Raw genomic sequence first — 15,639 nt, forward strand, 5'->3', positions numbered from 1 at the left:
CCACTCTCCGAGGACTCTGGGCAGCTTACAACAATCGACAGTATACTAAATAGCATTGCCCCAACAATCTGGGTCCTCATTTTACCCACCTCGGAAGGATGGAAGGCTGAGTCAATCTTGAGCCAGTGAGATTTGATCTGCTGAACTAGCAGTCAGCTGAAGTAGCTGCAGTACTGCACTCTAACCACTGCGCCACCTCGGCTCATTAAAAGCTTATGTAACATGCACAAAAATTACAATTCAAATATCATTTTTTTATCTCCCAAATTCAGTTCTAGAGAATTACCAGTAATAAAGTACACACAGGGCTGGTTTACATTATGCATGTTCTTTTTTTAAGTGAGAGTGCAAAAATTTGCAGATGTCTTCATAACTGGACTGAAAATAATTGATTTTTTAAAAAGAAAAACTAAGTGTGAAAAAAATAAAAAATGATAGATTATCTGTTTTACTGATTTATTTATTGTTCAGTGTTGAGTACTTAAGACACCATTGCATTGATAGATGAAAAGGAATCACATACTAGAACCCAAATCTTAGCATATTCGGGCTGCTTCAATTCAATGTGTACAATGCTTTGCTGTACTGCAGATGGGAGAACCAAAAGCCATTTGGTTAGTCCACTAAATTTCACAGGCGCTGGCAAAGTTCCATGAACAGAAAGGACTGGGTCGGAACAAAAGACTAAGCTACTTAGCTTGTATTTTTGAATATTGTGAGAATCTAATGTTGATTCAGTATGCTGTGTGAAACAAACATTGCATTAAACCATAACAAGGCCTACTGTATAGCACATTAGGTACACGTAGTGATTTGAATCTGTTAAAACTAGTTTGAAATGTTATCAGGTTGTCTAAGTAACTAAATGAGGATGTGTCACTCACTCTTAAAAAACAATTGCTGAAGAAACTAGTGTTCACTTGTAGTAGAAAATCCATACAGGTAGTCCTTGACCTACAACCATAATTAGGATTGAAATCTTGGTCACTGAGTGAAGTGGTCGTTAAGTGAAACATCACATGACTGTTTCACTCAACAACTGTTACCCTGACACTTCCAGTTTTGGTTGTTAAATGATATTGTGGTTGTTAAGCAAATAGGTAAGGACAGTAGGGATGCCCCAGTGGGGCAAGAGAGAGGCCCTGGAGGCCTAGCGCAGGCTGTTTGACATCTTTTAGTTCAGGACCTGATAATCTTCTCTGCCAAAATCCAAGCAGATATTCAGCCTCTCAGCAGAAATATACTTATGTGTGGTCTGCTGTAGGCCCCATCCCCCCCCCACCTCTGAGACACCCTGCACTCCATACCTTACTGCACTACCCTCTGCACTGCAGGCTACTTCAGCTGACTGCTAGCTGCAGTTCAAATCTCACCAGCTCAAGGTTGACTCAGCCTTCAATCCTTCAATGAGGACCCAGATTGTTGGGGGCAATATGCTGACTCTAAACTGCTTAGAGAGGGCTTTAAAAGCACTATGAAGCGGTATATAAGTCTAAGTGCTATTGCTATCCTGCACTCCTTTCTTTACTGCGTGCATCTACGGTCAAGAGGCTGAAAATCTTACTTGAGTTTCAACTCCCTCTCAACTCTTGGGGCTGGCTGAAAGAGCTGTGTGCCAAAGGATTTCAATTCTGTGCCCGCGTGGATTTTAACAGGGAACTCTTTCAGCCAGCAACCAGACACGAGTAGGAGTCCTCTTGGCAGGCAGCAGCAGTTTGCAACATTTCTTGCCAGCTCCCCCACTGACTTTTTACGGAGGCTGATAGTGAAGATTGCAAATGGTGATCCCGTTTGCAGGGGACTTGGCAACTGATCATAAATGCGAATGGTTGTCAAAAACCCAAATCACAAACATATGACCACAGGTTGCAATGTTTTGTGACAGTTTAAAAAAGTGTTTTACAGGCCATAAAATATTATTTCTGAGGCCACCATTATTTCAAACCATCATTAAACAAAACAGTTGTAAGTTGAGGACTACCTGTAGTTAAACAGAGTGCCCACTAAAAAGACAACAGAACAATTCATGTATTGGAAAAGTTCTACAGGCAAGCTCATAGATAGTTGAAAGATAAATGATTTACCTCTTATGGTACTGCAGCTTGAATATTTGAGATTAAACTCCATAATAAGCTGCAAGGCGCTCTTTTAGAGGAACAGGAAACTGGTCGGAGAAACGCCTCCAATTTTCATCTCCCACTTGATTTTTAAATCCATGAAGGATCTGAAAATTAAATGAAAGTTAACTTTTTTCAAAGAGATATTTGCAAAATAGATATTTAATTAGTTATGAAATAAAGGCAGAAGTGCCCAAATATTAGGGTCTTGTTAATCCTTTGGAAGATATATTTTAGAATGCATGATACATTTTAAAGCACAAAATTATTTTTGCAGAACTGCTATAGCTGTTTGGAAGCTGCTCCTAGTTATCCCTGCATATACATGTGAGAGACTTTCCGGACCATCATAAACCATGACTGTCCCTTAGAAAGAAGAAAGGAAAGGAAAAGACAAGTTGTAAGGGAAAAAATGAAGAGGAATGGAGACAAAAAGTAAACAATAAAATTTCTCCAAAAGCTCTTACCAAAACTGTTAGCACCAAGGACCTAGTGGGAAATATTGTTTGTTGCCGCCTAGAGCTACAAGAGAAACATTCTTTGGTCCTGCCTACTGGTGCAAGGGGAAAAGTAAGCCAACTGAAGAAATATTTTAGCAACAGGAGGAAAAATGGAACCATCTTTAATTATAGATCCACATTAGAAATGATGTACAGTATTTGCACATTACCAAAATACAGTGGTTTGGTACCATACAAAGCACTCTTTACCTCACATTTTAAAAAAATAATATACTCCTTTGAAAAAATTATTACCTTACAGAACATGTCTCGGAGATCATCCTTTGGGCTAATCCATGATGCAACAGCATCACAAAAAAATATAAAGTCCTGCAAATGTTTATAGAAATTGTAAATTAGAAATGTCCATTAACAGAAATGCAATAAATTATTTAAAAAATAAGACTCTTTTCTGCCCCACAATGTCAAATATCAGAAATACATTCCAAATAAATTGCAATTATCTTTCATATTGATATCTTACATACTTAGCACATTCCCTTTTCAAAACATTAGTCAGCTTATATATATTTATTTCTTTGTTAATCACTCATATTTGATTATTCAAATATTTAAATTCAATTCAATTCCCTTTTTTCTCCCAAGACCAAAGGAAGACTTACTTGGACTACTCCACTAGGGTTGACGGTAATCATGGTACAAATCCCACGGAATGCTGAATCCTTTTCCTCATTGTCCCTTATGTTTCGTAGAGAGGTGCACCTAATGCAATAAAGAACCTAAGTTTTAGATTTTTGTTTTTAATTTTAAAATTAAATTTTTAATTTTAATAGTATTTGATGGAATAAGTGTCACAGCTAAAAGACCTTGAAGACTAAGTCACACAAGCATCATTAATCTTACATACATTCTACATTCTTTTTGTATATTAAGCCCTATTTAATTCTCCAAGGGTTGTCAATATTAAATCAGCTGCTGTTCCACAGCTGATATTGAATGTGACCTGTATTCCATTAAATACTTCTGTTAATATAAATACACACACATATATATTTATATATTTATGTATAGAAATGTCCATCAATAAAAGCAGTATATACTGCAACAATATAAAATTTATGATGTATCATAACATAACATCTTTAACTTGTTACAGCAGCAAGCAAGCAATTTGGTACAAATCTAGAAACATGTATCTCAAACAGCAAGTCAAATTGCAAATGATCTGAAGTAATGTAATGCGGTGTTTCATGTTTTATGCTATTTGCATGCATATTATCATTCTGGTGGATTTTAAATGCTCTTAATAATCAAGCTTTGACACATCAAGCATGTGACAATCTTATCCCATGCATCAATTAGTTGTTAGCCACAACATGAAATATATACACAACAGTACTGCTAAAAAACCTCACAAACCTGATAGGACAAGATTAGTCACATGGTTGGCAATGATTAAGAATAGTGATATTTGTAACCAACTGAAAAGTATATCTAGAAGTGAGAATAGAGGAAAGAAAGGAAGGAAGAAAGAAAGAAGAAAGTGAAGAAAAATGAATTAAAAAAAGATTGAATAATACACACCAGGGTCTTATAAACTGCTGTAGCATGGGGGCCACCTCTTGAGGACAAACGTAACCAAGACGACCAATTGTTATTGCTAAGGTAACGCAATCACGGTTATACACCACCAAACGCCAACCAAGACATGAGCAAATGAGGGGGGAAGGAGAAAAATAAAGAAAAAACAACAAATAACTCAGAAACAGAAACCAACAGAACCTGTGTATGATAATAAACATAAGATTTCACCAGTGCTGTTCATTACCACCCCTAAAAATAAGGGGCAGCAATATGTGGCATACTATTTGGCGGAGGGCAGGGAAATAAAGGAAAAAGGAATAAAGTGAATGAGAGAACACCAAAATTATGATTAAAATCAAATGAATAGTTTCGCTCAATATCTTAATACTGTTTAATTGCAACAGCTATTTCTATTTAGGGAATTTAAAACATATTTATTAACATATTAATGAATATTTTTGTGTAATATTTCAAATTAACACTTAATGGGATAAATATTCATTTGAAAATCCAAACAGAATGATATCTAACGAGATTAGTCATTTCCTAGGGCTATTTTATTATACAAAACTAAATTTAATAGGAAAGAGGATAATATGCACATAGTTCCTCACAATAAAATGTGTTTTATTAGGTTATTGTAGATATTAATTATTAATAGTAATGTAAATATTACATTATTTATCTCTGTGAAGTGTTTCAAAGCTAAAGATATGACAAACTATAATAAAAGAAACCTGCTTTATCTGAACATTTTCTTGGCTTTAGTATGAACATTTCCCTTGAAAGTGGCCATAAGCATGTTTTAATGGTGTTCTCTCAGCTCACATAGCAATTCTTCAGAAAAGGGAAAGTGTGGGTATGTTTAAGGATTATTTGAAGCAAACTACATGAATACTAAAATCCAGCAGATTTGTATGAAGCAGAGAAGCCTATGCTTAAAAGACATTATGCAACACTCCAAAACAGGCATTTGTGTGAACAAATTTCATGAACACATGCAGTAAAGCTGATGATGCTCTTTTTCACTGTAAGGTTTGGTGTAGGATATACCAACATTATAAAAAATGAATTTTCCTATAAAACTATATGGATTAAATTAAATATTCAGCTTTATTTTTAAATCACGCTGATCATGAAACCTTGGTATCAGTAATCAAATTGCTTTTTTATTCAAAAAACCAAACTGGATAAACTTCTTTACAGTAACATTGGTCAAAATTTTTATACTGGTTGAGAAGAAGTATGTACCACTTATATTTAGCAGGTATTTTTACTTTGTGTAATACTGTATTGTGCCAGGATAATTAAGCCTATAAATTCTGAATTGTGATTTCAGGTATTATATTACTTTAGCAGAATATCCCACAACAAATCTAATGTGCAATACATTCAACATTTATTTATAGTATATAGTATGTCTGGGGTATCCATTTTAGAAAATTTAAATTGTAATTTTCAGGAAATTTAATTTCTGCATAGAGAAACTTAGTGCAGCAGTAATGATTTAAAAAGTGTATAGTCTTCATTTCCTGTAATGATTTGGGATTTCTTTCATTGAAAGGGATCATTCCAAAAGATAAAATTATTGACAAGCTCTTCCTGAATACTGCAATGCTGGTATGGTGCCATATCACAGGTATAATTCATTTCCATTACAGAAATAAATGTACTGCTATACTACATTTTAACAAACATGCATAGAATGAAACTTGACCTACATCCTTAAAAGTCAGCCAAAATTGGTTTAAACTGAAACTCTGATAACCAGTCATTTCATAACAGACTATAATTTTAAATATACATTTAGAATGCCAGTTTGGTTTGGTCCTTAGCCATGAAAGCCAGCTGGGTGACTTTGGGCCACTCATTCTCTCTAGCCCATTCCACCTCACAGGGGTTATGTTGCAGGGAAGCTAGGAGAAGGAAGGTGTATTATATATGTTCACCACTTTGAGTTAATTATTAAGTTTAAAAAGTGAGGGATAATCTAATAAAAATAAACAAATAAACAGCTAGAAAGGTAACCAGAATTTTCTAGAAAACTGGAAAGTTTATTAAAAACATGTTCCACAGGGTATTGGACAAGATTCAATTGTAGAGCCTCCTCCAATTCTAATACCTTTTATAGATCAACCAAATTGTATATGTTTGCACAATGTATACTGTCCAGCCACTTAAATTTGTTTGGTTTCATCATGTTGTTGATTACAATTATGAAGACTTCAAGTAAGCTACATGCAAAGAACTGATAATTTGTATCATATAAAAAGAAGTCAACTGGATTATTTTAACTATAAATATAATCAAATTTTAATAATTTAGCTAAACATTTTGAGGTCTTATGCACTGTTACAAAACAACCCTACTAGAAATTTTTGGGGAAAAGTATTGATAATTTCATGGCAGCAAGACAAAGAAAAAACAATTTGCTCTTTCTTAACACAAAAATTCCTTCCCATTAGTCTCAATTGTGGGGAATTAATTACCCTAGCTCCAAATTTGCCACAAACCTAATACTCTTTTGGGAGTGCTCTTGAAAAATTATTCATTAATGGAAGATCCCTCTCCTACCAACACAGCTTCAGAATATCTCATTTGCTCAATGATAGAAACCCAACATCAGAGAAGCAAAGGCAACTGAAGCTAATTCATTAATTTGGCAGGAGCTGTTTATAAGGTAGTTGTCAACTTACAACCATAATTGAGCCCAAAATTTCTATTGTTCAGGAACATAGTTATTAAGTGAATTTTGCCCCATTTTATGCTCTTTCTGTCCATAGTTGTTAAGTGAATCACTACAGATGTTAATTTAGTAACAGGTTTGTTATGTTAATCTGGCTTCCTCATTGACTTTGCTTGTCAGAAGGTTGCAAAAGATGATCACATGATCTTGGGGCACTGCAACCATAATAAACACAAGCTAGTAGCCAAGCTACCAAATTTTGATCATGTGACCATGGGGATACTGCAATGGTTGTAAGTGTGAAAAAAGGTGATAAGTAACTTTTTTCAGTGCCGTTGTAACTTCAAATAGTTGTAAATCGAGGACTATCTTTATTAAACCAACTGGATTGACAAGCATCTAAAATTCATCTTGTTTTTAACACTGATGGAGTTTTTCTACAATTTTGTGTAATACATTTTAAAAATCACTGCAAACAGATCAGTTGTAGGGTACCTGTGTTTTCTAACAAAGTCTTTGGTGTGTTGGGTCTGTTAATGATTTCTACAAGCTGGTGCAAAACCATTGGGACGTAAGGCTGCATCTCTATACCTAGAAAAAAACAATACACAAGCAATATATTAAAAATCACTTTTCATTATAGGCACATTAACACAGTTGACAGAATTTATAAGTGGTTACAAGACCAAAGAAAAATCTACACAATTGAAAATTCAAACTAGCATTAAAAAAAAAAAAAAAACAATCTCACCCATCTGAATAGAAATTTCTCCAATTGCCCATGTGGCATTGTTACACACAGAAATGAACTCGGGGTTTAGGTTTGTTCCCAAAATTGGCATGAAATCAGCTGAAAAAACATAAATAAGCCCTGTCATTAAAATTTATCCTTTGCTAGAACAATAGCATAAAACTTCAGCATAATATAATTTTAGCAGAAAATTCTTTGACATTTTAACCCCCCAATATTTCTAAAACCATTCCAACAAAAAAGTTCAGATTCCAAATAGGAAAGTCCATTATAAACATACCAATGTATTAATCTCTCTTCCAGACAAGATGCATATGGATACATTTGTCATAGGAACCTGTTTTTTTTGTTTGTTTGTTTTAAATATGCAATAGCCGTTTCTGAAGTGGAGCAAGCATAGTATTTATTAGGATCCAGCCAGAAGATAGTAGATGAAAATTCTAAATCTGATCAAACAGGCATTTACAATCTACTACACAGCAATCCAAAATACGTGTATGGAAATGAGAGAACAGGGTAAAAATTGAGATTTAAATATTAGTCACTAATGGCAATAAGATATTTTCTTTAAAATCTGAACAGGAGGAGAAGGCAAAATGGGGCTTACAACACAGAATCATTTTCTAAAATGAACAGAAGGTATCTTGGAAACTGAACTGCTCCTCCCATTTGTCCAATAGGCAGGACTAACAAAATTTTGTAACAATACCTAGAGCGACAGAGAAAAAGTTTCTCCTTTGGGTAAAGACGTATTGGAAAATGACACCAATATAAAGAAAACCAGTGAGAGAGAGAGTCCTGCTAGTGACTGGATCCTTGGTGGCAGAGAACAGATCATTTGGTTGTTAAGGATTCCTGTGATTACAAGAAGAGAGAACTAACACTCAGAATGTTCACACCAGCTGGAACTCTTGCCATCAGCTGCAGCCTTCCCTCCCCTTCACAACTGACTGTTTTCTCCTTCCATTTAAAAATCTCAAAATACAAAGGAAAAAAAGCTTAATCTCTTCAAGGTCCTTGTGACAAGATGTGCTGTCCAATTATGACAGTATTGTAATTTGTCTGAAGATGGAGTTTTGTCTTTTTGCCAAATGCACTAGAAGTGCCCTGTAGATGTTTAGGACATTCTTGGTGTAATTGGAATACCTGTGAGTAATCACATCTAACTTGAGGTGGAGCAAGATTTCTATGAAGGGATTGTCAAGGAAAGCAGATTTTTAAAAATACTTTCTGCTGTGTGATTCTGAATCAACTGGGGGTATGATACATGCTTTCAAGAAACAGGGTGGCTGCAGTTACCAAGAAAGAAAGGAGGATCACTAGAGGGGAAGAAACAGAATTGATGATCCAACTGATGCATACAGAATCAGGAAGGAAGAACTGCAGAGCACACTAGTTGGTAAAAAAAATTGAGCAACAGAGAAAAGAAGCTAGCATGACTATAGCAAGTGTGGCTTTCCAAGAAGGCTTGGCAAAGAGTTATTTTTGTCTCTTCCTCACTTCTCCTCTAATTTAGGAAAGATTAGAAACTGGGGAAAAAATTAAAGCAAAGGTATTTAGAGGAATTAACATAACAAAGTTCAGTGATCAGGTCTCAAAACTGTAGATAAGGGATGGATCAAGTGAAAGTTATGTGATTACTATAAAGAAAACATTAAAATAAATAAACAAAATTGTATGTTGTTCTTTAATTAAGATATATCCAAACCAGGGGTGAAGTTTAGCAGGTTCTGGAGAACCAGTAGCGGAAATTTTGAGTAGTTCGGAGAACTGGCAAATACTACCTCTGGCTGGCCACAGAGTGGGGTGGGAATGGAGATTTTGCAATATCCTTCCCCCAGGAGTGGGGAGGGAATGGGGATTTTGGGGTATCCTTCCCCTGCCATGCCCACCAAGCCACACCCACAGAACAGGTAGTAAAAGAATTTGAATTTCATCACTGATCCACACCCATTAAAGAGATAACAGGACAGTAAACTGGAATTATAAGTACTAATTATTTATTTTGTTTTGTGCAATAAACAACACTACATATGGAAGAAGTACACTGTGTTTATGTTTGGATTTATTCCTATTCTTTTCTCAGTATTCAGCAGTCCTGGGCATTGGAACGTGGCAGAAATTTAACTGGAAGGAGGAGTTGGTTCTATCTCATTTATCAACTGTTACCATCTCTTACTAATACCTACTAGAACAAGTAAGAGAAGCAACTCTGCTTTTAGGATACCTTCCTCCATTGAAAGAAAAAATTAACTGTTGAACGAAATGACGTGAAGTTCTCAGTTAAACTATCTAACATATGACAATTCACATAGCCCATGCTTCACTCTTCTACTACCAAGAAATAACTGTTACCAAAATGATACTCCATCTCTATCAGAAATCTCTCTGAAAACACAACCCATATACAGTTGTAACAGAAATCTGGTGGACCCTTAAAAACTAGTTATAAACATGCATGTAATCCTTAAGAACTGTGTGTAATCCTGCTTGTAATCAGTATTGTGACCTGCACTGCACCAAGACATAAGAGATTTTGATTAACATACAACCATACAAAATAATACCATGCCTTTATTGAACACACTGAGCTAATATTCATCATTTACATGGAGAAAAAGATGTGAAATCCCATTAAGTAAATTGAGTTGTATGTACAAGTCAATCAGATGATAATCCAGGTCTCCTCATTAAAATACACACATATTGAATTCCACTACTGGAACCTGCTCATCACAACGCATTTTAGCCCAGTAAGAGAGAACTCTGTGGTGTCAAAATATACAACACTATGAGAGATTCCCACCCCAAATCCCAGGATTATCGCAAAGGACCGGCAGACCAATTTTGTATTGTCAGATGTCAGACTTTATGTCAACTGTTCATAAATGCTAGGGAAACACTGAAAAGTTGTGTGACTGGGAATATATCTGGGAGGAAAGAATATTCTCTAGAAAACTGTCACTTACAGTATCTCAACCAATTTATACCTGGATTATCTAATAGGTTACTGGAACAATAATTTATGAATAGATGAGAAAGGTAGATGAGATAGATATTCAAAATGGAATATTTGGACATGAATGGTGAAATTATGTCTGGAGAAAATGAAACAGTGTTACACTGAAATGGTCTCATCTCAATCACATAATAGTATGCTAGAAATGTGATAGTTTGGGGCTGCTTTGTAGCCTCATAATCCAAATGGCTCATGAAGACTGAAGGGACAATGGATTCTGGATTGTGCCAACAAATACTACAAGAGCACATCAGGATATGTCTATGAATTGAAGTTTAAATGAATGGGAGTGATACAATAAAAGAGTGATTCTATATACAAAAATAAACCAGAATACTAAAGGCAGAAGAAAGATTACATTTGAAAATATCCAAGCAAATGCATCAACCACATCCCAATTACAACATTATAGCAAATTCAAAAGCAAGCAGTTCATGCAAGGCTGGCTTTAGACTTGGGTTGAGGGTGCATTGTCCTAGGGGTCAAAACTTAAGGCACGTACACTGAGCTAGTTTGGTGTAGTAGTTAAGGTGCTAGCCTAGAAATCAGTAGACTGTGAGTCCTACTCCTACTTTAGCATGAAAGCCAGCTGGGTAACTTTGTAGCAGTTACTCTCTTTCAGCCCAGCCCATGTCACAGGGTTGTTTTGGGGAAAATAGGACGAGGAAGGAGTATTACCACCTTGTTCACCAGCTTGCATTATTTATAAGAAAAACAAATAAAGATAGGAAATAAATAAATCCTTGAATTAGCTCTGAATTTATGCAAGGCAACCTAAAACAGCAATGAGTGAAAGAAGTTTTTAAAAAGAAAAAGAAGAGCGTGTAAAGCATCCAGCCCATGGGCCGGGAGTTTGACAGCCCTGCCCTAATCCATATGATGATTGTCCATCCTGCAGTACTGTGGCTTACAGTGTGATATGAGTTTCATCTGCATCCTGCTAACAAATAAATAAATACTGATAAAACAAATAACACACAAGGTGTTCTATATGTGTGTGATTATTGAATATGTAATATTCACTATCTTTCTTAGAAAACCTTTGTGAAGTTTTAGTTTATTAACCGGATTGCCTCCTTTAGCAGCAGTGATTTCAGCCAAATGTTTTCTATACATTACCTGTTGAGCACTCTCACACATTGGCCTCATGGTATTCAGCCAAACTCCTTGAACTCGCGAGAAAGTTTTTTCTACGTGTCTCCCTGGACAGAAAGGCGAGGAACGTGATGGTGCTGGAAAGGCAAATGGCACGTCTCGGGGCCCAACGCGTCCCACCCCAATGGCAACAGCAGCCTGGATGCTTCCCTTCCCCACCATCTCTTTATTGAGACGGGTGGCAGGTGGGGCGGGGGAGAAGCGAGACACTTCTCGCCCGCCCCAGCTGCCACCCCCCAAATTGCATCCTAAGGGGGGTGGGTGGGGTCGGGTGGCTAAGCAAGGGGCAGGAGCCTTGTCATGCCCGGCAGGAGGAGTGGGGCGCGTAGTTGGGGGGGGCTTATTTTGCGGGGGTGTCTTATATTATCACATGTCCTGAAAAGCCCGATTAGCCTTATTTTCAGGATATGTCTTATTTTCGGGAAAACACGGTAGATTTCTTTAAGCCAAGGCAGAAAGATTGAAGCAAACAAATAGGAACCAAGCACCTCTTTCCCATCATTCTAGGTAAGAAATTATTAATTGAAATAATCCACAAAATATTTCTCCCCAATATGGCATATTGGTAATAAAAGCTCTATAAACAGGTCCAAGCCATAAATGTATACATATATTTATGGCAATTTTCTATTACTACAGCCATCATTATCAATTTATAGTATAAAGGACTTTTAATATCAAATTAAAAAACACAATGAGTATGAGTTGGCAGTTCAAAATATACATGATAACAGCTTGTGGTATTAAGTTACCTACCAATACAGGGCTTCACATGCTGAAAACATGCCTTGGTCAAATCCCCTAGCAAGGCAAAAGAACTCTGTCGTACCTCAGGCATTTTATCCTAAGAGAAAAGAAACAAGCTTTTGTTTTTAATTAGAAAATAAAAACAGCACCAAGGCAAAAGAATGTGATTATTTATCTCACCTGCATACACTGGTACATCAGTGTCAGAATATTGCTCCGAGCCACTAGTTGTTCAATGTTGCCTCCAAGTCCTTCAGCTAAACCACTTAGTAAATCAAGAGCCACAATCATGAAATCTTTATCTGGAGCTTCATACTGATCTGGTTGAGCATTATGCAACTAAGAAAAAAACAATTGTTGTTTAAAAGATTTAAGTATGCAATATTACAGTGTATAATTTTCATTATTTTTTATTCCCCAAATTGATCAAAGAATTTTATAAACGATCAGGGAGTTTAAATTCCACTGACGCTACATTTTCTAATGCTATGAAAACAGGTAACAGAAAATACCATGGCTTGTGCAAGAGTCTTTTGTACCAGATTCACACAGCGCTGGTAGACAGGTTCACAGTATGGAAGGAAGCCAGATTGCAAGGCAGTGGCAACCGAAGACAGGCACTGAAATACAGGAACATGTGTACCAATTATATAGTGTGTTAAAGATATTTATTACATTAATTCTGTTTAAAAGGGAAACTTTTGAAAGATAAAATAAGTTCATGTATTCAGATTAAGAAATGGTACGGGGACATAATCATAATGCTTGAACACACAAGACCAGAGGAACTCTCCATTGATTCTTTGCAGTTTAATCCTATAATTCCTTCTATAACACATTCTTACAAGTTCCCAGAAAGCTAATTCCTAGAAAATCCTCAGAACTGCCACATTATGGTGCACTCATATCAGATCTTGTCCAAAGATCTTCATGAAGCTAATGGGGCTTAGTCCTAATTATATGGATGCAGAATTAGGATACCTCAATTCCCCTGTTAAAAGCTGGCATCATAAGGAAGAAAATGTAAACAGTGATGATTTATAAAGGTCAAAGAACTATTTATAACAACAGCATGAATTACCTCTAATAAAGGGAAAAGATCTTTATCTTCATCCTTTAACATGTTCCATTTTTGGATTAATGGAGGCATAAGCATCTGGATGTATTCCTGCAGACGATGAAAATTTCACAGAATTTATGCTCTACAAAACTTTATTTAGTTTTTTTAAGCATTTATGTAAATTCCCTTGAATTAACAGCAATTGAGTGCACACTCCCCAACAATATTCTTAGCAATTTAGACTGTAGAATTCTTCTTCCACTCCCAAATTAACATATAGTTGACAGTCACTTGTTGGCCCTGGGCAGGAAAGGTATGTTTACAAAATGGTCCTATCTATTCCAGGAATGACTGGAACAGGAGTCACCAGGAATCACTGGTTCCTGCCTTGCTGCTTTCTTTCTTGTAGTTATGACAAAATAATGGAGATATTATCATTGAAGGATTTCAACAATTATAAGGAAAACATCTAGGCATACTTTTTAAAGCTTTAGGTATGTAGCATTTTATTCATGAATGTTCAAGTCAGATTTTATAATGTTTCTTAAGAGCCTAATATAAAGCAAAAAAATTGGAATATTCATAAATAAAGCAGTGAATAACTTGGGCACGAAATCTCCAAAAACACTTATCTAGAATGAATGCTTGATAAAGAAATGATAAAAAGTCAAGTTTTTTTGAAGAATAGAGAGATACAATTTATTTATTTATAACATTTATAGGATGCCCATTTTACCTCAAGGTAACTCTGGGCGATACTTACTGGTTTGTTTAGATGATGGCCTACAGAATCTGCTAAAGTTCCTATGGCATCATAAAGAATGAGCAGATTCTTATGTTGGTATTTACTAAATGCAAATACCAAAGTATCAAGTATATAAGCAAGATAAGGAACAAGCTCTGTACAAGCCTCCTCTTCTAGAGTAGCAAAGGCACTAAAAGGCAAAAGAAAACATTAGTCTGAATGAAGGAATGTACTTTCCCTCTTACATAAAATAATAAATCCCTTAAAAAATCTATTAATGGTATATAGGGAATCGAAAGTTTTATATATTTAAAACAAAGTTATAATTTCCTTAGAAAACAAATATAACATAGCTGTTACAAGCAAATATAATTGCAGGAGAATGGCTAAAAATGGTCTCAAATGGCTTTTCCAGAACTAGAAAGGAGCTACTCAACAAAAATAAATAAAACAATACTGTAGACTACAGAATTTACCTTGAGAGCCATGGCTAGCATTACTGTGACCTACCTGCAGGCAGCTTCTTGTACTCTCTTGTTACTATCAAGGATACGCTTTAGCAACTCAGTCATTAATGGCTTCAAGTATGTGTCTGGGGGCTGACTGACTACCCAATGTGCATAGCGACTAAGAGTCCAGCAAGTAATGGAGCGCACAAGAGCCTTTTTATCAGACAGGCACTGAATAAGGTGAGGAATTAGCTCGGGAAGATATGGAATCATACCCTGCATACAACCTGTAGCAATATGAAACGAAATAAGAAAGGAATAAGAAATAGTTTATCAATCTGGTAATTATATAGTGTTGCTATTACTACTAATATTATAGGTAGTCCTTGATATACCAACTTAGTACAATTGCTGCACATCTCACTGCAAGGCAACTCTGGGAAGCTTATAACATTAAAATATATAATGAAATGTATTATTATAAAATGTTGTATTAAACATTATCAAATGTATTGATATTAAACCAAAACAGACTAGTAAAATAACAAGTTTGTATATTATTAAGTACCTCAATACCAATTTCATACTTCAAACATATGACACATACTATTTTGAATTATATTTCATTGTGAATAACAAATGTCAAAAATCAACAGATAAAGATGACAAATTTAATACGATTCTGAACAGATCAAGATACAATTTTTTGTAGAAACTGAGGCCCATAGTAATTCACAAAATAGAAATGCAGGAAGTCCATATTTAAAAATTTGTTTCAAAATTTCAATTCAACCAGATCAAATGCCTCTTCGGCATCCAACAATCCTACCAATGCTGATTTAAGTTATTCTGAATGTATATCCAG

General features: G+C 35.5%; 1 protein-coding gene across 2 annotated transcripts in view; it reads right to left on the reverse strand.

The window, feature by feature from the left end:
• The window catches only part of TNPO1 (transportin 1), a 42,695-nt gene that overhangs the window by 5,377 nt on the left and 21,679 nt on the right, over window positions 1-15,639 (reverse strand). The window contains exons 13-24 of one of the 2 annotated variants that reach the window (XM_034441164.2): window positions 14,836-15,061; window positions 14,344-14,515; window positions 13,602-13,688; window positions 13,033-13,140; window positions 12,701-12,859; window positions 12,530-12,617; window positions 7,600-7,698; window positions 7,344-7,439; window positions 4,163-4,238; window positions 3,241-3,340; window positions 2,873-2,947; window positions 2,085-2,224 (exon numbers count right to left, since the gene is read on the reverse strand). In XM_034441164.2, coding sequence (XP_034297055.1) covers window positions 2,117-2,224; window positions 2,873-2,947; window positions 3,241-3,340; window positions 4,163-4,238; window positions 7,344-7,439; window positions 7,600-7,698; window positions 12,530-12,617; window positions 12,701-12,859; window positions 13,033-13,140; window positions 13,602-13,688; window positions 14,344-14,515; window positions 14,836-15,061 — 1,394 coding nt within the window. In that variant the 3' untranslated portion in view covers window positions 2,085-2,116. The remainder of the gene's footprint in view (window positions 1-2,084; window positions 2,225-2,872; window positions 2,948-3,240; window positions 3,341-4,162; window positions 4,239-7,343; window positions 7,440-7,599; window positions 7,699-12,529; window positions 12,618-12,700; window positions 12,860-13,032; window positions 13,141-13,601; window positions 13,689-14,343; window positions 14,516-14,835; window positions 15,062-15,639) is intronic. The other variant, XR_015732107.1, reaches the window with a different exon arrangement.

The sequence above is a fragment of the Pantherophis guttatus genome, chromosome 2, assembly GCF_059756535.1.
Source record: "Pantherophis guttatus breed Tessera chromosome 2, ASM5975653v1, whole genome shotgun sequence".
In the NCBI taxonomy this organism is placed as follows: Eukaryota; Metazoa; Chordata; class Lepidosauria; order Squamata; family Colubridae; genus Pantherophis; species Pantherophis guttatus.